Below are 23,050 nucleotides of genomic sequence, written 5' to 3'. Positions count from 1 at the left end.
TGTAGATGCTTAAAATGCACTACAAAATCTCTCAGATTCCCTCTACTTCCTCAATTTTTTCGAATTCTTTAAAATCAAATTCTAAATGAATATACCTGGAATGTTATAAACTTATTTAAAATTCTAATTGAATACACATGGATTTCTAAGGATTTTAATAAATTATCTTAAAATCCTAATTTTCAACACATTGAATTTTAGAGAATTACTTAAAATCCTAATTGAATACCCCTAAATTCATTAAAAGAATTAAAATCCCTCAAAATCCTAATTGCTATCCACACATGCTTTGCACTTCTCACATAAACTTCTTGGTTTCCGGCCATCAAATCGAATAAATTGAACAAAATCAATGATAAAAAAAATTAATAATGGGTTGTCAAACGTAAAATTGAGTGTGTAAATAGTATTGTCTCCTTAATTAACCACACAGACAAAAACTCAAAATACATACAAAATATACCTATATACGTAGGTAAATACATACATACTTACATATCTAAAATAATACTTGGGAATACCACAAACGGACACGACGCTCTTCCGACGGAGTGTTGGTCCACTCCGAATTTCTGGGGGAGTCCTGCCCCAAGTTCGAGAGCTCGGAGACGGTGGTGGTGGTGTTTCAGGAGCGAACGCCACCGTTACTCACTCCTTTGCCTGCCGCCGTCTCTTTCAGAGCCGAAATGGACCTCTGCGATTGTATCCGCCTACACCTTCTCCGTCGGTTTCTGTTGTAGCACAGTGCCATCGTTCCCACCAACAATCCCAATGCGAACCCCGTCACAATGCCGATCACCAAATCCCACGTGATCGACTTCGACTCCATTGTTTGATCAAACTGACCCGCAAAACGACGGCGTGTAGGTGGGTGAGTGAGTGGCTATAGTACGAAGACGAAAATTTACCAACTTTTGGCTCTCTTTTTTTACTGTCATTTTAAAGAGGAAGAATATGGGTGGGTGACACATACAAGGTTAAACCCAAAAGAGGCAAGCTTGGTGTGTAATTGTGAGGAGTAATGATTAGGTAGACCAACCTAATCATCAACGTCCACGTTATAAATTTACAAAATTTAGTTTACATAGGTGGTATCTCTCGCATTATCCAATTGTGAACGGCTCTCTAGCTAATATATTGAAAATCAATTTAAATTAGTATCTAATAATACTATTTGTATCTGTTGATCCTAAAAACTACCAAGCTTATGTGGCGTGCAGACCGAGTAACTAATGAGCTAACTACGTCCTTCAGTTGATGCAGGGCGTGCCAACTCGTCAGCTGAGTTCAGCTGAGGAGTAAAATTTGTTGATGTTGCGTTGAGCGCATTGTTAACTTCTTGATCTTGCGACTGCGGTCAAGAAAGGAACATGCCTTGGCCTTCGGGTTCTCGAGTCTGAAGACAAGGGTGCTAGTTCTGCGAAGTTCATGGATCATCGGCGCTGGGTTCGGTCACGGTGATTATATTCATAAGAGTATAAGCACGCCGAACCGATACCAAGCTATACGGACACAAATACTCCAAAGAGATGTATGTCTTGATGGTGAATGTGGTTCGGCCGTCAGAATGCCGAACTCTAAAGAATATCCAATCATAAACAACTTGGCGTTCAATGTGCCGAGCCCAATGACTCTGTAACACCTCACTTCGCCGAGAAGGCTAATGAGATGACCTTCTGCCAACAAGGACTCAAAAATGTTTCTTGGCCGAGACTTGGATAGGTAACCAGTCGGCCTTGACGCAGTGCTGTTTATTCAAACTGAAGGTACTCTGCGGTCAGCTGATTCTACGGCAACAGTGTTGTTTATCCAAACTGAAGATGATCGCCGGTTGCCTTCACAATGCTGTTTATCCAAACTGAATATGTGTTGGTGAAAAAGAAAATAAAAAAAAAATCTCAAGATGTTTGATAGGTTTGCGCAGGGCAATTTGTGTGTTGAATTGGAGGGGCCTAAATGTTGTCTGCGACTTTGTATTTATAGTAGCTATCTTTTGCTTGGCACGGCTTGATAGCTTTGTAGAGTCCAATTGTCGCTATAACTTTGTAGAACATCACTTGACTCAAACTTGTGTCCCATCACCTTAGCCGTCCAATATCTCTAAGATATGATAAAAGTTATTTCTTAATTTTCCTTGAAAATATTAAATATATCTTCCTACATGCGTGGTCTGATGTCACATCCTGGCCCGGGCGGCACCACTTCCCGGGCCCGCTCCACCACCGTAGCACGATATTGTCCGCTTTGGGCCCCGACCACGCCCTCACGGTTTTGTTTTTGGGAACTCACGAGCAACTTCCCAGTGGGTCACCCATCATGGGATTGCTCTAGCCCTCTTCTCGCTTAACTTCGGAGTTCCTACGGAACCCGAAGCCAATGAGCTCCCAAAAGGCCTCGTGCTAGGTAGGGATGGGAATATACATATAAGGATCACTCCCCTGGGCGATGTGGGATGTCACATCTAACCAAATGAATGCATCCTATTCCAACTAAAACTTCTCTTTCTCCATTATATTGGTCCAAGTGCAACCATGCATGCATGATAATTAAAAATACCATGGTTGATAGTTTTGCATTATTCGCAAAATCACCCTGATCCCATCACGTCACCTTATTTTGACTAATCCAAAAGACATATCTACATGCTGATCATCCAATATTAATTGCATCCTTGTGGTATTGTTCGACGTGGTTCTGCATGCAAGATAGGACTCTAATGTTGCACGACATTTCATATCACCTCTTCTGCATGGAGTTTTACACATATCACAACTCTGTACACTTTAATGATATTTTCAAAATAATTACTATGATAAAAAAAATAGTAATGTTAAGAAAAATCTCTAATCATCCGACGATTGGAAGCTATGCTCACGCAACGGCCTTGATTGCATGGGCCGATGATGTAAACAGTATCACATTTACTAATCACATTACTAAAACTTTTCAGTTTGATAATCACACTATTACGTAGTGTATTAGCTATACTATTTAATGAAAATGCAAGTATTTCTTGAAAACGGACCTAAAGTGCTTTATGCTAAAGTACTTTTAACTTTTCGGCCAAACAAGAAGCAACTCAAGTACTATGTTGTTATTGGTGCGTAGTTTGTGTCTTTGCTAAAAGTATACTTTGTCTTTGCGAAAAAGAGAAAGGTGGGTTTTTTTTCTTCCAGATTTTTCGAAGAAAAGCAACAAAACAAAGGAAGGGGAGGAGAAGATAATAAGCGGCTGGCAATCTGATGAGAAAAAGGAGACGCAGGGAAAAAAATGGGACAATAGATAAATTTAATGGTGTATATTATTTAGCCACTGGATAATGATGAGTGGCAAGTGAAGCCTCACATAAGTTTTTCTCCTAGGCAAGAGCCTAGGCAGATTAAGCGGATTTAAGTTAATTTATTAAATATCATATAAATAAGTGTCATTTGCATTTAAAAATAAATCATTGTATTGGGTTACCTAAATTGCAAAATAAAATGACATTTAAGTTATAAAGGATTAAAATATATTGAAAACATGAGGAACAATCATATAATAAGTGTTCATTCGAGTATTCAACAAGTCTCTTTCATTTTTATTAAAAAATAAAATGTAAAATGAAAGTTATTTATTTCATGTATAAGTGAGAGTTGCGACATAGGCGGGGCTCTAGGCGGGGAAATTTACAATAAGGGGAGGGGTGGGTTTAGTCTCAAAATAGTCTAGTAATAATGTGCTTCAAATTCGCTTTTGCGCAAGAATAGAACCTAAGACCTCTCATTTACAAGTGAAAAAGAATAACAATAAACCGTATTACTGAGTGGTACTAGGCAGAAATTTTTAGAATAGTGCCTACACCTTCTTAGTAGGATTCTGTGGCAAGATACATTTTTTAATGTAATGGGATACGGTGGGGCATGCCAAATGTCATATACAATTTGAGAGGCACTTAAAAAAACACTTCTCTTTAAGTACAGTAACAAATGATGTACTGTAGGCGTTCTAGTCTCATTAATTTTTTTTTGAGGCAGAGTGCCACCATGACCATCTCCACCACCAGCAATGCCGATCACCAAATCCACGCGGTCAACTTCGACTGTCTGTTTGATTAAACTGACTGCAAGATTGACAGATAAAAATGACCCAACACGAAAGGATTACTCGACTCCTATGTTGTTCGTACATGGTTTGTGTTTTTGCTAAAAAGAGGAAGAAAGGACTGAATATCAATAAATCTTGTTTATGGGGATGTGAATTGTATTTTTGAACTTGGAAAAATGTAGAAATATATCTATTAACACAGAGAAGCTGTGAACAACGAAGGATACCAGAAACGAAGAAGAAGATGAGGAGAGATAGAGAGGAAGAAAGAGAGAATGTATTAATACTTTCAGAAATTCTTACAATGCTTTCTTACTTCAAATGAGAACCCTATTACTCCTTATATACCCATAAGGACTAATTACAACAGTACCCTTCTACCTGTATTAACTAACCCATCTTCTAGATAATGCCATGTGGCAATTCTGTTATATTGGTTATTACTCCCCCCTCAAACTGAACATGGATCTGCTAGGTGAAGTTTGAAATAGCTAAACACCTAAAACGGGATCTAAAACTGGACCTGAAACAGCAAGAGCAAGGTGTCGGCAGTGCTTTACAAACACAGGACCATGCAGGCCTTTGGTGAATACATCTGCAACCTGTTCTTCAGTAGGTATATATTGGACAAGTAAATCACCCCGTTGGACCTTTTCACGAACAAAATGATAGTCGGTATCAAGATGTTTGATCTTCGAATGAAAGACAGGATTGGAGCTTAGAGCTAAAGCACTCAGATTGTCACAGTAAAGTACTGGAGGCACCAAAATTTGCTGATGCATGTCTTTGAGAAGAGATCGAATCCAAAACAAATCAGCTGCAGAATGTGCTAAAGCTTTGTATTCAGCCTCAGTAGAGCTGCGAGATACTGTGGATTGCTTCTTAGACTACCATGAAATGGGATTATCGCCCAAGTAAATCACAAAACCAGTTATTGAACGTCGGGTATTTATGTCGGCTGCCCAGTCCGAATCAGAATAGGCCAGCAAATTGAAATCCAAGCTCTTTTTGTAATGCAAACCATACTCAAGTGTTCCTTTCAGGTACCGTAAAATGCGTTTGACAAGAGTCATATGAAGATCAGTCGGAGAAGTCATAAACTGACATACCATGTTAACAGCCTGAGCAAGATCTGGCCGAGTAAAGGTCAAATATTGGAGAGCCCCGACCAAACTTCGATAATGACGTGGGTCAGAGAGAAGAGCACCTTCTTGTTCAAGTAATTGGGCATGTGGTTTAGACGGTGTGGATGTAGGTTTACATGTCTCCATTGCTGCCTTCTTGAGGAGATCTTGAGCATATTTCGATTGACTGATAAACAATGAACCATCTTCTTTATACTGAATCTGCAACCCCAAGAAATAAGACAATCTGCCCATGTCTTTGAGATCAAAGACTTCTGCAAGGTCACTGATCACTGCTTGAACTGTTGTAGGGTTGGAACCAGTGAGTATAATATCGTCTACATAGAGCAATAAGATAACAATATCCCCTTTATATACTTTAACAAATAAGCTTGTATCAGATAAGGAAGTTGTGAAACCAAGGGATGGAAGATAACTCGTGAACTTCGAGTTCCAGGCTCTCGGGGCTTGTTTCAAGCCATATAGAGATTTAATGAGTTTACACACATAACTTGGACATGAAGGATCCACAAATCCTTGAGGTTGCTGCATGTAGACCTCTTCCTCGAGATCACCATGCAAAAAAGCATTTTTAATGTCTAGTTGTCGCAGATTCCAACCAAGCTGTGCAGCTAAAACAAGAATTAATCGAACAGTAGTGTGTCGGACCACAGGACTGAAGGTCTCTGAGTAATCCAGCCCGTGTTCTTGAGTGTACCCCTGAGCAACTAACCGAGCCTTATACCTTGATATTGTTCCATCTGGATGTTTCTTTATTTTATACACCCATTTGCTACCTACAATTGTTCTGTGAGATGGAGGTGGAACTAGAACCCATGTACCTTGAGCCTTTAATGCATCATATTCTTCTTGCATAGCATGTTGCCATTCAGACTTACACGATGCTGCCCTAAAAGTTTTAGGTTCTTCAGGTTCGGTGATATCAGCTAGGAATGAAAACACTCCAGGACATGCACTAGTAATCGAACCAGAGCAGGATATATCAGAGCAAGACTCCAGTATTTGTAATGAATTTAACTCAGGGAAAGTTGCCAAATGAGCTGCATAATTCTTTCTTGAAATAACACCTGTTTGTAACCGAGTTTGAATCCGAGGATGAAGTGGTTGGTGTACAGGTAAGATATGTGAATCAGTGCTAGATGAATGCTCAGACAAAGGTAATAATACCTGAAGTTGAGTAGGATCGAGGACAGGAAGCAAAGGAGGTGGAGTTGGTGTATCACTTATTGTAGAGTAGGAACCATGAGATGTTGATGCTAAAGAGTCTTCACAAATGTGATTCTGTGATAGCTGACCGTGCTCAAATTGACCCCTTGTAGACCTCATGGGAATAGGAAATGGTATAACCACAGAGCTAGTTTGATTGACTGTCTCAGCAGATGCCATACCACTGTGAGAAGGCCCCAACCTTGCTGGAAATATTGACTCTTCAAAAATAACATGCCGTGATATAATGCATTTCTTAGACTGTTGATCATAACATATTACTCCCTTATACCCCATTGCATAGCCTAAGAAGATACACATTTTGGACTTAAACTGCAATTTATGATTGTTATACGGCTTGATCCATGGAAACACAGCAGTTCCAAAAATTCTTAAGGACTGTACCTCAGGCACTTTGTTGTATAGTAGCTGATAGGGAGAACTAAAAGACAAGGTTTTACACGGCATTTTATTAATCAGAAAAACTGCATGAGCACAAGCAAAGTACTAAAACTCACTACTTAAACCAGAAGCATTTAACAAAGTGAGAGCAGTGTCCACCACATGTCTGTGTTTCCTCTCAGAAATCCCATTATGTTGAGCTGTGTAAGGACAAGAAATAAACTGTAGAATGCCTTTTGCAGCCAAAAAGGACGTAAACCGCTTGCTAGTGTATTCACCTCCACCATCTGTTTGCAAACCTCTAATTGTTAACCCAAACTGAGTATGAATGAAAGCATAGAACTTGAGAAAAATTGCAAACACATCAGATTTGTTGCATATGGGAAATATCCAAGTAAATCTGGTATATTCATCTACAAAAAATACATAGTATCGAAAACCTTCCACAGATTTTACAGGTGTTGGACCCCAAACATCGGTATGAACTTTCTCAAAAGGAACCCTACAACTGTCATTTCTAACAGGAAAAGGTATCCTAGACATTTTACCCCTAATACAAGAAATACAAGTAGTATAAGTCTCATCTAACTTGTGTAAAACCTTAGATTGCCTTAACATTGCAGCCACAATACCATGTGCAGGGTGTCCCAACCTTTGATGCCAAATATCTGATTTCACCAGTTTCCCCACGTAAGCCACTGGATCTCTTGTAACAAACTTGTGCCCTCTAGAAGCTTTAACCACTGGAATCTGAAATAACTCTTCTGGTTTACTCTTTCCGTGATACACCACCTCCCTTGTCTTCTTGTCCTGCACAAAAAACTCACACTCATCACATATAAACCAACTATTATTATCTGCACACAATTGTTTAACTGAAAGAAGATTTCTGGCAATATTTGGAACATGAAGAACTTTATTGAGAACAAGAGAATGATCAGGAGTATGAATTGCAGAGGAACCGATATGCTTAATTGGTAGACTTGAACCATTACCAATGGTTATATTATCAGACCCTTAATAAGGAGCCACTTGATTTAATGCATTTATATTTGCAGTCATATGGTGTGAAGCACCTGAATCCACAATCCACAAATCCTGAGGAGGAGCCTGAGATGTTTGTTGTGCATTCATGGCAGATAGTGAGGCTGGAGGTGGCTGACCTTGATATGTGTAGTTGGCCTGATGAAAACAGTCAAGCGCAGAATGTCCTCTTTTCCCACATATCTGACACTCCATAATGAAACCAGCTGGTGTATTTCCTGTATTTCTGTGAAAACAGTTCACTGTAGTATGACCTCTTTTATTGCAGATTTGACACTCAACTACAACATTTGTTCTAGCTTCTGTATTGCCGGACCACGACCCAGTAACATTCTGAACTTGTCTTGTCCCTGAAGAGTAAGGACTATTTCCACCATAAAACCCTCGTCCTCTGAAATTATTACTAGTTCTATAGTTGCTGCTATTATTCCTGAATTGACCACCATTTCCAGCCCTGTAACCCCCATTGTAGGTCTGAGATTTGAACCCATGCTGCTGACCAGAATGAGAGTGAGCTACAAAACCATATCCACAAGATTGATCATGATGCCCTGGAGGAAAAGTATTCGAACCAAACATCTGGGACTCCACACCATGTTGATGAGCATTATTAAATGAACCCTGTGATTGCTGAACAATAGTGCCTGCTGTAGTAGCAGGTATATGAGCATGGTGTTGAGAATTTGACGAAGATGCACCACTCGAAGATCTACCTCCATACATGACAGAACCCAAACTAGTATTCTGCCCAGACTGAGAACCCTGAACAAAAAGAGCAGCCATATTCTGAGGCAGCAGATTCATTTCCCCTTCAATCTCCTTTTCAGTTCCAAGTAGTTGAGCACGAAATTCCCTTAAGGTAATGGAAGATTCCCGTGCCAAGATAACTGTGCGAATAACACCATATTCCTTAGGTAAACCTGCCAGCCCAGCAATGATAATATCATTGTCAGAAACTGTCTCCCCTGCAGCCATTAACTGATCTCTGATATTCTTCAAACGCAACAAGTATTTATCAATGTTATCTGCCCCCTTCTGAATCGTATGCAACTCTGTTTTCAAATGGTTAACCCGAGACTTCGAAATAGAAGCATATATTTCAACAAGATTTGACCATGCTTCAAAAGCAGTCCTGCACCCCAAGACATACTCCATTGCCTCATCTGTTAGTGTAGCAAGTAGCAGACTAATAAGAGCCATATCAGTAGACTCCCAATCAAGAAACGCTGTGGTAATCTCCCTTGTAACACCAGCCTCTGAACTCACGGCATACTTTGATGGACAACCAATCGTACCATCAAAATGACCAAACAATTTGTACCCTTTAAGAACCGACTGAAACTGAAAGGCCCATTTGGCAAAATTATCATCTCGAAGTTTTATAGTCAGCATACCCAACAAATTCTCAATCTTGAATGAAGAAGACGCCATTGAAAAGAATTCAATCAACCACAACTCTGAGCAAACCAAAAAATTACCAAACAAGGAACACACAACTGACTTCGAAAAATTCATAAAACAATACCCAAGTAAGGAGAATGACACTCCAAATCACAACCCAAATTGCACACTTCGACTAAAGACACCAAACCAGGAGATTGATACTCCAATATAACACAGCACAGGAGATTGAAACTCCAAGATTCATAGAAAGAATGGCACTTTCTTGTTTTAATCGACAAGTCCCAGAGAATGATACTCCAAGGAACAAACACAGCTCAGGAGATTGAAACTCCAAGATTCATAGAAAGAATGACACTTTCTTCTTTAAAACGACAAGTCCTAGAGAATGATACTCCAAGGAACAAACACATAGAATAACAAGAACAGAAATCAACATATCAAGATTCTACCAAACAACCCCAAATCTTCGCTTTAATCGAATTCCAACAAATTGAATCACAGCCCCAAGAAAGAAACAAATACACCTGATTCGCTGACCAAATCTCCTAAGAACGCCGTTCCAGATAACCACTAAACACCCAATCTTCGAGCACCCAATCTTCAAGATAGCACCCAAACCAGCGGAAGTCTTCACCAGAACCGAAAGTGGCGACGAGCCTAAACCGGCGATGATACCATATTAACACAGAGAAGCTGTGAACAACGAAGGATACCAGAAACGAAGAAGAAGATGAGGAGAGATAGAGAGGAAGAAAGAGAGAATGTATTAATACTTTCAGAAATTCTTACAATGCTTTCTTACTTCAAATGAGAACCCTATTACTCCTTATATACCCATAAGGACTAATTACAACAGTACCCTTCTACCTGTATTAACTAACCCATCTTCTAGATAATGCCATGTGGCAATTCTGTTATATTGGTTATTAATATCCACCACAAAAATTCGATGCTTGCAAGATACTGGGCGGTGATTTTGTTTTATGCCACGTTCGGGAAACTTCCCCAATATGAACAGAAATATTCTCATATTCTCATAAAAATCATAAGTGCTACCATCCCACCACGGCACCAGCAGTCCCAATGCGGACCCCCTCGCAATGCCGATCACAAATCCCATGTGATTGACTTCAACTCCATGTTTGCTCAAATTGACACGCAAGTTTGAAAGGGAAGAATGACCCGCAAAACGGACGTACAGGTAGGCAGCTACAATTAAATATGTTTTTGAGAGGAATGGGATCATTTGCAGAGTTTTTCGAAGAGACGATTGACCGGGAAAAATGCAAAGCCCAGCTTCCCCCAGTGACCAACAAAAAGCCATTCTTCTCTTCTTAACGCACAAGCCAAAAAATTATCCAAGTAAGGGGAGGAGAAGACAATAAGCGGCTGGCAATCTGATAAGAAAAAGGAGATGCGTAGCTGAGGGAAAAAAAATGGGACAATAGACAAATTTAATGGTGTATATTATTTAGTTATTTAAAAGAAAATTCTATTATGAAAACTTTAAATATAAAATCTATGACAAATATTGTACTTAATGCTTACCAAGTGGCATGTCTTTAGTAAATGGTAGTGATATTCAGTATTGTCCAGTAACAAGTGAAGCCTCACATAATTTTTTTTCTTGGGCAGGGCCTAGGCAGGCTAAACGGATTTAAATTAATTTATTATATATCGTATAAATAAGTGTCATTTACATTTAAAAATAAATCATTGTATTGGGTTACCTAAATTGCAAAATAAAATGACATTTAAGTTATAAAGGATTAAAATATATTGAAAACATGAGGAACAATCATATAATGAGTGTTAATTCGAGTATTCAACAAGTCTATTTCATTTTTATTAGAAAATAAAATGCAAAATAAAAGTTATCTATTTCATGTATAAGTGAGAGTTGCAACATGGACGGGGCCATGCATGCGGCTATACCTCCTCAATCAGATTCTGTGGCAAGTGAGATTTTATAATGCGATAAGGATAAAGGGGAGGTATGCCGGATGTCATTATTTAATTGGAAGGACATTTGAAAAAAAAATAAAAAAACTTCTCTCCAATGTACAATGCCATGTGGTGCACCGCTGGCTGGGCGGGAAAATTTACAATAAGGGGAGGGGTGGGCTTTGTCTCAAAATAGTCTAGCAATAAGGTGCTTCAAATCCACCTTTAGTGAGAATAGAATCTAAGACCTCTCACTTACAAGTGAAGAGGAATACTACTAAGATGTACTATTGAGTGGAACTAGACGGGAATTTTTAGAACAGTGTCTACACCTCCTCAGTAGGATTCTGTGGCAAGATACATTTTTTAATGTAATGGGATACGGAGAGGATTCTCCTGATCAAGGATTTTGGACCATTTGATTTTTATCCAAAGGCTACAAACATAGATATTCTTTTAAAGTTATAATAATTATAATCGTTTTCATCCAACGGTCTAAGATTCTTTGTCATAATGATCCTCTTCTTGGGCTCACGGAAGGATCCAAGTCCATGCACTGGCCGCGTTCTAGTCTCACAAAAAAATTTATGAGGCAGAGAGAGTGCCACCGTCTCCACCACCAATCCCAATGCGGACCCCCTCGCAATGCCGATCCCCAAATCCACGCGCTCGACTTCGACTCTCTGTTTGATCAAACTGAGCGCAAGATTGACATGAGAAAATGACCCTACACGAAAGGACCACTCGACTCCTATGTTGTTCGTACATGGTTTGTGTCTTTGCTAAAACGAGGAAGAAAGGACTGAAAATCAGTAAATCTTGTTTATGGGGATGTGGATTGTATTTTTGAACTTGGAAAAATGTAGAAATATATCCACCACAAAAATTCGATGCTTGCAAGATACTGGGCGGTGATTTTGTTTTATGCTATGTTAGGGAAACTTCCCCAATATGAACAGAAATATTCTCATATTCTCATAAAAAATTCATTGATGGAGTCATTTTATTATAAGTAATGCTAATGACACTAAATTTATGTATCAAATTCGGGTACCAAATGATGAAGTGCATGCCACCTCATAAACATTTTATGGTAACTTGTATTCTAATTATTGTTAATTAATTTAAGGAAAAAATATTGATACGTAATTACTAATTAAAGTCTACACCTTCTCAAACGAATTTTGTGGCAAGAGATTGGTTCTACTAAAAAAATATATAAAACTGATTCTGCATGTATTTGAAACTGATTCTGCAAAAATGATTGAGGACGGATTGGACTGATTTTAGAAATAAAAGATACAAACTAATTCTACATGTAGTTTTCGAAAGTGATTCTGCAAAAATAGTCGAAGAGGAGTTAAGCTGATGAGACACATTAATTTCTTTGAAGTTGTGTTGGCTGGGCTACGGTAAATAATATAATTGTTAGGGGTATGACTACTATTTTAAAAAAGGGAATTGTTATTAGTACTCCAAAAATCTCATTCTACACTCCAAACTTTATATATTAGGAAAGCAAAATACACTTGTGAAGAGTGTAGAATGAGATTTTTGGAGTGCTGTTGACCCTAAAAATTACAAAGCTTATGTGGCGCGGAGGTCGAGTAACTAATGAGCTAATTACGTCCTTTGGTTGATGCGGGGCGTGCCAACTCGTTGGCCAAGCCTGGCTGAGGAGTACAATTTGTTGATGTTGCATTGAGTGCGTTGCTGACTTCTTGATCTTGCGATTGCAGAAGAGGAAGGAACAAATCTCAGCTTTTGGATTCTCGAGCCCGAAGACAAGGCTGCTAATTTTGCGAAGATCACGAATCGTAGGCACCGGATTTGGTTATAGTGATTATATTCGTGAGAGTATAAGCACGCCGAATCGACACCAAATTATACGGACACAAGTACTCAAAGGTGATGTATGTCTTGATGGTAAATGTGGTTCGGCCGTTAGAATGCCGAACTCTGAAACTCACTTGTGAGTATTTAATCATAAAATCACTCGACATTCAATGCGCCGAATGTCGTAACTCGTAACACCTTACTTCGCCGAGAAGGCTAATAAGATGACCTCTGCCAATAAGGATTCGGAAACCCTTCTCGACCGAGACTTGGATAGGTAACCAGTCGGCCTCGACGCAGTATTGTTTATCCAAACTGAAGGTGCTCCTCGGTTGGCTGATTCTACGACAACAGTGTTGTTTATCCAAACTGAAGATGCTCGCCGGTTGCCTTCACAGTGCTGTTTACCCAAACTGAAGACGTGTTGGCGAAAAAAGAAAATAAAATTTCTCAAGATGTTTGAGAGGTTTGCGCAGGGCAATTATGTGTTGAATTGGAGGGACTTTGAATGTTGTCCGCGACTTTGTATTTATAAGAACGAACTGCCTCACCCTCAAGTTGTTGCCGCATTACACCATTCTTGGAATATTACTCCAGGTAGAATAATCATCACTTAATCTTGCTGATTATCCTATTCCTGCAATTGCATTAGGATAATTGTCCCTCATCACTCATCGGCCAACTAGGAGTCATCACATGCATCATGATAAAATATAAATTGCATGGAACCATAGATAGTCATTATCATCACCTCCACACGTTAGCCAAAGATAGAATCCTAATATAACTCTTGACTTGCTGCATGCAAAATTAAAAACCGCCACCTCATCCTCCATTGTTAATGATAATCCACGTGCATAGCAAGCCTGTAGGTCTTTTGGCAATCCCAAAAGCCATTCTGACCACTTCACCATTTCAATTTCATCTTTATCCCATGCATTAATTGCATGAAATTAATCCAGTAGTAGATGCACTGCCGTATGTCGAATGTCTCCAATTAATTTCAATTGTAGGTTAGAGATATTATTTGCATCATATTTATCTGGAACAAGAGAAAAACCAAGATAATTCACTATTAAAAAATAATCATTATGATTAAAAATCATAATATTATCTCTTAACAATAAAATTATCTTAATTTCTTCTTATGACAGTGTGAAGTTATGGTCATTCAACAACCTTGATTGCACGGGCCGATGGTGTAAATTTGGGTCCAAACAAGTGCCAATAACAGTTCCCTTAAAAAAATTGTTTTCTTGTTTTTGGGCTAGGCTTTAGGTGTTTTTGTTTTTCCTTAAAATGTTTAAAAACTAGGCACTTAGGGCTAGTTTGGTATTGTTGTACTTTTTAAAAATTGTCAAAGACAATAATGTATGACAAAAATTGTAATTTTGTAGAACATGTGGGGGTATACTTGCTATTTGAAAATTTTATTAAATGAGCATTGATTATTATGTTTTGAAAAGAAAAAAAAAAACACTTTTTTTAGAAGCATGATAGACCTTGATTCTACTTTTCTACTTTCATTGACAGCAGTTTTCTAAAAAAACACTTTTTTGTTTTGTTTTACCAAACATATTTAATGCTCTAGATTTTTTAATAAGGTTTTTTTTCCCCCCCTAAAGCACAATCTCAAACTAATCCTTAGTACTACGGTCTAGTGATATTTCTCTTCACCTGTAAGTGAGAGGTTTTAGGTTCGATTCTTACCAAAGGTAAATTTGAACCACATTATTGCTAGCTCATTGTGAAGCTAAGCCCACCCCCTCTCCTTAGTGTAGATAATATCATTCGTAAAAAAAAAATGTTTAAAAATTAATGAAGTTTCTTGAAATATTACATATTTTTTTGTCTTTATATATAAGGCTCCCTTTAATTAATTTAAGGAAAAAATTTTGATACATAATTAAAGCCTACACCCAGGGCCGTCTTTGAGATTTTGGGAGCCTTGTGCGAAATTTATAAAAGCACCCATCCTTAAGATAGTCTTAAAAAATGTAGGACAATGTATTGACACTAGAAAACAATCACTTAAACCCAAACAAAGTTTAGCACTCACTGATTGCAAATTTAAAAATGTCATTAATAATAAGTAAAAGAGCTACAAACATAACGTTCACTAAATAATCAAAAACAGTTCAATCTTAAACAACCAAACAAGAAACCAAACTTAAAAAACTCTTAACTTTAAAGTTTCACTTGAATATGTAATATTATTATATATTATTATATAATAATATTGAAAATAACACCGTCTTTTATGGTGTATTATTGACACTCAAAATATCTTATTGTACTCTAAATTTTTATATTTGGAAACTGAAAAAAAAATTATGCCTATAAGGAGTGTAAGATGAGATTTTAAAGGGCTAACAAAATCAATTTTTAAATATAGAACATTATTTCATAACAAAAGCAATTTTAAATATAGAATATTATTACATATAAATATTAGATGATAAAAATTTTGGGAGCCCTTTCAAATTTGGGGTCACTGCACCTTTCGTACCCCCTTCAACGCCCCCTTTGCCTACACCTCTTCAGTCAGATTTTGTGGTAGGAAAGAGTTTTTAATGTGACGAGAATATAGTAGGATATGTTAGATGTCATTATATAATTGGATAGACATTTGAAAAAAAAAAAAACTAATGAAAATGGTTTGAAAATTTTAAGTTTTAATGATAAGGACAAAATAAAGGGTAAAGTAAATAACAACATAATTGATTTTTTAGTGTAAAAATATGATTTTTTTTTTTTTTGTTAAAATGAATATTATGGAGAGCTTTGAAAAAAATCGAAATTTCTTTAATTGTACGACTTGTGACTTAAAGCTCCCTTGAAAAATACGAAATTTCATTAATTGTACGACATATGACTTATCGTCCGTAATTTGACCGCTAAAAAATCTGTGAGGCATGAGTATTACGATCCCATCACCAGTCCCAATGCGGACCCCCTCGCAATGCCGATCACAAATCCCACGCGATCGACTTCGACTCCATGTTTTGCTCAAACTGACACGCAAGTTTGACAGGGAAGAATGGCCCGGCAAAACGACGACTCACGGGTTGGTGAGTGAATGATCATTGGACCACGAAGACGACAGCTAACAACTTTTGATTTTCTTGACGTCATTTTAAAAAGTTAGGTGACGTGTCGTTTAATGGCTTCATACAATGTAACAACCCAAAAGGGAAAAGCTTGGGGTGCAATTGGAAATCAATTTAAATTAGTATTTGGTATCGATCTTATTTCTACCACGTTACTGAATTTTTTTAGAGTGATAATCACATTGTTACTTCGTGTATTACATCTATATATTATGAACTTAAAGAGAAGAGCTTATATGTAACTACTTTTTTATAAAACACTTATCCTCAGAAACAATTGTAGTAAAATATTTTCTATTAGGACACATTGAAATTATTAATAAAAATGTAGGTGGTTCTTGAAGAAGCATTTAAAATACTTCCTAAGAAATGCAAGGGTTTGGATAGACGAGTCATAAACGAGAATTTTTTTATTAGAACGGTATGTTAGTGGGTTAAATAGTTAATAGTTATCGGGAAGGGAACTGGTGATAATCGAACTCGCACTATAATGTATATGCATGATTATTTTTCGTCATTGCGGTGAAACGTTATTTCCAGAAATATTAATTATGTTTTTTGAGATATACACTCCCCCATTCAGAACCTGAATTTCTATAGCATGTCTCGACATTCAGAACCCGAGTTTCTATATTTAAGTTTCGTGCATGTACCGAGATTCTGTCACATCTTAATCATTATAGTAATCCAACGATTTAAGACAGTGGCACATCGGCTACAATTACATATGTTTGGGAGAGGAATGGGACCATTTCCAGAGTTTTTCGAAGAGACGATTGACCGGGAAAAATATAAAAGCCCAGCTTCCCCTAGTGACCAACAAAAAGCCATTCTTCCCTTCTTGACGCACAAGCCAAAAAATTATCCAATGAATAAAAATAAAAATAAAATAATCGTGACTTGATTGAATATGAAGATTCTTTCAACCAGCTGTGAAGGAAGAACAAACGAAGATGCACGACGATAAAAACTGAAGACACGACACACTACATGTAGTGAAATGCGAGTAAATACGAGAAGTCCCTTTCAATCCTCCCTTACTCACTAATCATGTACTTTTAATTATTTTCTGTTTTTCTGATTATAAAGGCGGGTTAGTTTATTTATATTCATCATTATTTGAAACGATTTGAATTTATAGCCTACTCTTACTCATCACTTTACCAACTCTTATTACTAGCTAATTAACCCCGTAACTTCACTCATCACATAACTCTTGGACATGCATGCACATATTTTTTTAATTAATTTGAATTTTGTTTTCTAGTAGGGCTAGATTCTTAGAACTTGGACTGATATATCATTGTCCCGACTTTAATTGGAATAGTTGAGTTTTGCTTCCTCGGATTCAAATTTGTTGTTTGATTTTTCTATTCTCGAATCTCCTGGATTTAATTTAGAATTCAACTTGGCTTTGGTTACGATGATATATGTGCGAGTTCAAAGGCGGCGTTGAGTTGTGTAAAAGGTGTACTTAACATGCTTCCAAATATATCAATTTTTCACTTTTCTTTGGTAATAAAAAAAACTTGTGTATTTCTTTCTTTCACTTTTCTCTAGCAATAAAAACTAACTTTCGTGCTACTTTATTCCAGAATCACAAGCGTCTTTCAATAACTCTCTTTTAGTCCCGCTTTTTTCTTACTCCTTTTTTTTTTTTTTTTTTTTTTTTTTTTTTTTTTGTAGATGTTCGGAAGAATTTCATGGCAATTGGAGATTATTCAATTAGTAAGACTGTAAGAGTGAGATACAAATTTTAATTAAGTTTGAATTTGATATATTGAATTATGTAGGAAAATATTGTCCAAAAAATTATTTTTTTCATTTTTTATTTTTTTTTTAATTTTTAAAAGAGAGTCTTTTTATTAAATTCTCATAGGGTCCTCGAAAATGTCAGAGATGACCTTGTGTGAGTTAGGCCCGTTTAGTATTGCTTTTTTTCACTAAAATTTGGTTAACCTAGAAACAGTTTTTTTTGCTCCAACCGTTCTAGCCTAAAATTTTAGCCCGAGATTATTAAAGAATGAACTTAGGCTATTTTTTTTGTTAAATTAAATTTAAAAATAAATAAATATGTAGACTATCGTAAATTAATTTTATGAACATTTTAATCTAAAAAAATTTAAATTCCGATAATTATTAGGTGGAGTCCACTCCGATTTCTGGGCTAAATTTTAGGGCCGGAGAATTTGGCCTTGGTTTAACATTTAGCATTTAACCCAAATTTTCCCCTTGGGTTGGAGTGGGTTTTGGGGGAAATTTTGGAAGGTAATTTGGCTTGTAGCCCACCATTGGAGTTGGTCTAAAAGAAGATATTTTTTCAATCTTATTATATAATAATGCTATATATTCAAGTGAAATTTTAAAGTTACAACTTTTGAAGTTATTTTTTCTTGTTTGGTTGTTTAAGATTGAATTGTTTTTTATTAACTAGTGAATATTATGTTTGTAGTTCTTTTACATATTATTTAACGACAGTTGTAAACTAACAATCAATGAGTCCTAAAGTTTGCTTAATTTAAGTTATTGCTTTCTCGAATCAATATATTGTCCTTATTTTTTTGAAAAACTATATTAAAGAAGAATCTTTTATAAATTTTACACAAAGCTTCCAAAAGTCTTAGAAACGACCTTGTAGTTGTAAGAAGAACTGAAGAACCATATATCTCATCCGCGCATTGATATTTTTGTCGTTTTCCACGAGAAACGTTAAAAAGCTAAAAACATGCATTGCCCATTACAAATATTGACCAGTAGACGTGTGGAGTATACACTACCTTTGCCTATATAACCCACCCCTCCGGAGATTCATTTGATATCCCAAAAACCTCTAGCTTCTTGTATCCCAAACATCTCTAGCTTCTTGTACACCAAATTAGGTATTCACTATGGAGTTTAAAGTTCACTTGCATGCTGATCATGAGCAGAAAATTCTTCAAAACCAAATGAAACCCGAATCTGAAGCCTCTTACTTGATTAATCAAAGACGATCTGCAAATTACAAACCAAATATTTGGAAGAATGATTTCCTAGATCAATCTCTTATCAGCAAATACGATGTGAGTTATATATGTTTCTAATTAAGCTTCTTCCATTAATGTTGTAGTTAAAGTCTAAAGTTTAATTAATGTGAATTGTCTTAATTATTTTATTATAAACTGAGTGCAGGGAGATGAGTATCGGAAGCTGTCTGAGAAGTTAGTAGAAGAAGTTAAGATTTATATATCTGCTGAAACAAAGGATTTAGTGGCTAAGTTCGAGCTCATTGACAGCGTCCGAAAACTAGGCCTCGCGAACCACTTCGAAAAGGAAATCAAAGAAGCCCTAGACAGCATTGCAGCTATCGAAAGCAACAATCTCGGCACAAGAGACGATCTCTATGGTACTGCATTACACTTCAAGATCCTCAGGCAGCATGGCTATAAAGTTTCACAAGGTAAATAATGATTAGCCATGCGTTTAGACCTAAGCACTTCTAAATCATTTCCATAATTTTATCTTATAATTAAAGAACTCTTATTGGTTAACTGATTATTTGTGGTGTGAAACCCAGATATATTTGGTAGATTCATGGATGAAAAGGGCACATTAGAGAACCACCATTTGGCACATTTGAAAGGAACGCTGGAACTTTTCGAGGCCTCAAACGTGGGTTTCGAAGGTGAAGATATTTTAGATGAGGCGAAAGCTTCCTTGACGCTAGCTCTCAGAGATAGTGGTCATATTTGTTATCCGGACAGTAACCTTTCCAGGGACTTAATTCATTCCCTGGAGCTTCCATCACACCGCAGAGTGCAGTGGTTTGATGTCAAATGGCAAATCAACGCCTATGAAAAAGACATTTGTCGCGTCGACGCCACGTTACTCGAATTAGCAAAGCTTAATTTCAACATGGTTCAGGCCCACCTCCAAAAAGACTTAAGGAAAGCATCCAAGTAAGGCCAAAAAAAAAAAAAAAAAAAACATCATTCGTCTTCTTCTTAATTTATTTAGGGGTTTCGTATCCTCACACCCATTTTCACTTCTCATACACCGCTTATTAATTTATATCATTTGTCTTCTTCAATTTTTTCGATCTGACGGCCTAAAATTAAGATGATGTGTGAGAAATAAAAAAGGATGTGGGGATAGCACACCCCATGTTATTTCTATATATTTATTATGATGACGACATTTTGACCTAAGAGTAAATTGTAGCAATGGTCCCTTAAATTTAACTCAATTGGAGCAATTATCCCTCAACTATAAATCCATTACTATCGGTCCCTTAACTCATCAAAATGTGCAGCTATGGTCCCTAAACTTTAATGCAACTAGAGAAATGGTCCCTCAACTTTAACCCAATTGAAGCAATGATCCCTTAACTTTAACCCAATTATAGCAATGGTCCTTCCAACATAACTCATTTTGACAAAATTATGACGAAGTTGACAAAATGGACCATAGCTACACGTTTTGATGAGTTGAGGGATTCCAATTGTAGCAATGGTCCTTCCAACATAACTTATTTTGATAAAATTATGATGAAATTGATGAAAAGGACCATAGCTACACATTTTGATGAGTTGAGGGACCAATGGTAATGAATTTTTAGTTGAGGGACCATTGCTTTGATTTAATTAAAGTTGAGGGACCACTACTTCAATTTATTCTTGAACTAATGATACGATGCATGTGAAAACAATAAAACACATGATGTTACGTCATTAATACATAATGTCATCAAAGTAACCTATGGGGGGATGTGAGGAAACTCTCTAAGACAATAAAACACATGATGTTACGTCATTAATACAGAATGTCATCAAAGTAATCTATTTGGGGGGTGGGGGAGAGAGAAGGGGGAGGATGTGAGGAAAGTCTATGTTATGAAATGGAGAGTCTTATTTAGAAGGACGTAATGCATGTGAGTGGCATGTGACCGTCGTGCTGGCCTAATGCATGTGACTATGTGAGTGTGAGGGAGATTCTCTCTGCGTATTTTGACACAGTATTCTCAACCACTCCCACGACCCTCATAATGATTTTAATGTGTCATTTAAGGTGGTGGGCAAATCTGGGCATCGCAGACAACTTGAAATTTGCAAGAGATAGACTGGTTGAATGTTTCGCATGTGCTGTGGGAGTAGCTTTCGAGCCTGAATACTCATCTTTTAGAATATGTCTTACCAAAGTCATCAACTTAGTACTGATCATAGACGACGTCTATGATATTTATGGCTCAGAGGAAGAGCTAAAGCACTTCACCAATGCTGTTGATAGGTCAGTTATTTAATTTTCAAATCCCAAATGTCGAGTTTTGACATTTTTGGAGGAAGTTGTGAGTTCAAATTCCATAAACGACAATTGTTGATACAAAATTTTAAAAGACTTCTTGAATTGATCAGGTGGGATTCTAGGGAAACTGAGCAGCTTCCAGAGTGTATGAAGATGTGTTTCCAAGTACTCTACAACACTACTTGTGAAATTGCTCATGAAATTGAGAAGGAGAATGGTTGGAACCAAGTATTACCTCAATTGACCAAAGTGGTACGCAACCTAAGCCAGTTTAGTTTTGTTTTTTTGCTGTTATTGGCACTTTGGGAAGATCATCCTACACTTGCCAAAGCGTAAATTCTCCATTACATTTTTATAATGGATGAGTGCAGATAACATTTTTAGATTGCCAATAACATTTTTCTTTTTTTATTTGCTTTGATTTTTATGTGTGTATATATATTTATAGCTGAACTTATTTGTCTGATTCTTAGTGGGCAGATTTTTGTAAAGCATTATTGGTGGAGGCAGAGTGGTATAATAAGAGCCATATACCAACCCTTGAAGAGTACCTAAGAAATGGATGCAATTCATCATCAGTTTCAATACTTTTGGTTCACTCATTTTTCTCTATAATTCATGAGGGAACCAAAGAGATGGCTGATTTTCTTCACAAGAATGAAGATCTTTTGTATAATCTCTCTCTCATTGTTCGCCTCAACAATGATTTGGGAACTTCTGCGGTAATCTTCGTTCTTTCTTTCATTATTTACGGCCGAAAAAAAAAACTAAGCAAAAATTCTAATCACGACATAATTACTGAAATGATTAACAGGCTGAACAAGAGAGAGGGGATTCTCCTTCATCAATCGTATGTTACATGAGAGAAGTGAATGCCTCTGAAGAAATAGCTAGGAAGAACATTAAGGGCATGATAGACAATGCATGGAAGAAAGTAAATGGAAAATGCTTCGCAACAAACCAAGTGCCTTTTCTGTCATCATTCATGAACAATGCCACAAACATGGCACGTGTGGCGCACAGCCTTTACAAAGACGGAGATGGGTTTGGTGACCAAGAGAAAGGGCCTCGGACCCACATCCTATCTTTACTATTCCAACCTCTTGTAAACTAGTACTCATATAGTTGGAAATAAATAGCAGCAAGAAGTTTGTGGTTTAGTTCGTCGTGGATAAATTAGTCTTTACAGTTTGTAATGTTGTTGTGCAAAGATTATGAATAAAAAAAGTTGTAGTTTGTCGTTTATTTTTTTAATATTATTTTTGTCTTTTATTTTTATTTTATTTTTTGTTGTTGAGCTTTAATATTAAGACCACCCATCATTAAAATTTTGAATTTGCCACTAAATGAAATATCATTGGCCCGACATTAATTGGAAAAGCAAAGTTTTGCTTGTTATGGGATTCAAATTTGTTGTTTGATTTTTCTGTACTACAATCTCCAGGAGCCAAATTAGAATTCAACTTGATTTTGGTTACGATGAAATATATGTGTGAGTTAGACTAGGTTCTTCAGGTTAATGTGTCTAATCTTTTTGTATTCAAGCTCAATCATCTTTTTGTGAATTAAAACAATGACATATGTAAATCAGAATAGTTA

At 36.8% G+C, this 23,050-nt stretch overlaps 4 protein-coding genes across 13 annotated transcripts in view; 3 read left to right on the top strand and 1 right to left on the bottom strand.

The window, feature by feature from the left end:
• Nucleotides 1-530: 530 nt before the first annotated feature.
• LOC137729943 ((E,E)-alpha-farnesene synthase) lies at nt 531-22,696 on the top strand. 2 transcript variants are annotated; one of them, XM_088678258.1, is made up of 8 exons: nt 531-557; nt 18,981-19,233; nt 19,343-19,610; nt 19,728-20,109; nt 21,218-21,436; nt 21,562-21,703; nt 21,925-22,173; nt 22,266-22,696. In XM_088678258.1, exons 2-8 carry the CDS (start codon nt 19,063-19,065, stop codon nt 22,563-22,565), a joined length of 1,731 nt encoding a protein of 576 aa, XP_088534384.1. In that variant the 5' UTR covers nt 531-557; nt 18,981-19,062; the 3' UTR covers nt 22,566-22,696. The 2 variants fall into 2 exon arrangements, with proteins under 2 accessions (XP_088534384.1, XP_088534385.1); XM_088678259.1 differs by having other exon boundaries at nt 18,929-19,233.
• The window catches only part of LOC137729940 (uncharacterized), a 39,817-nt gene continuing 17,297 nt past the window's right edge, over nt 531-23,050 (top strand). For 2 of the 3 annotated variants that reach the window (XM_088678250.1, XM_088678249.1), the window contains exon 1: nt 531-551. The gene's annotated coding sequence lies outside the window, so the exon portion shown is untranslated. Of the gene's footprint in view, nt 581-23,050 lie in introns of all 3 variants that reach the window. The other variant, XM_088678248.1, reaches the window with a different exon arrangement.
• LOC137729942 (uncharacterized) overlaps nt 531-23,050 on the top strand; it is a 33,937-nt gene continuing 11,417 nt past the window's right edge. For 3 of the 7 annotated variants that reach the window (XM_088678252.1, XM_088678253.1, XM_088678251.1), the window contains exon 1: nt 531-553. The gene's annotated coding sequence lies outside the window, so the exon portion shown is untranslated. Of the gene's footprint in view, nt 581-23,050 lie in introns of all 7 variants that reach the window. The other 4 variants (XM_088678255.1, XM_088678254.1, XM_088678256.1 and 1 more) reach the window with 3 other exon arrangements.
• Nucleotides 7,224-10,084, bottom strand: LOC148693902 (uncharacterized). Its single transcript, XM_088677538.1, has 2 exons — nt 7,832-10,084; nt 7,224-7,646 (listed from the first exon to the last, which is right to left on the bottom strand). Exon 1 carries the CDS (start codon nt 9,393-9,395, stop codon nt 7,854-7,856), a length of 1,542 nt encoding a protein of 513 aa, XP_088533664.1. The 5' UTR covers nt 9,396-10,084; the 3' UTR covers nt 7,224-7,646; nt 7,832-7,853.

Source organism: Pyrus communis, chromosome 10 (genome assembly GCF_041283825.1).
Source record: "Pyrus communis isolate YQ-2024b chromosome 10, ASM4128382v1, whole genome shotgun sequence".
NCBI lineage: Eukaryota > Viridiplantae > Streptophyta > Magnoliopsida > Rosales > Rosaceae > Pyrus > Pyrus communis.
Note: the sequence above shows the minus strand (reverse complement) of the source record. Positions and strands in the feature narration are given on the sequence as shown.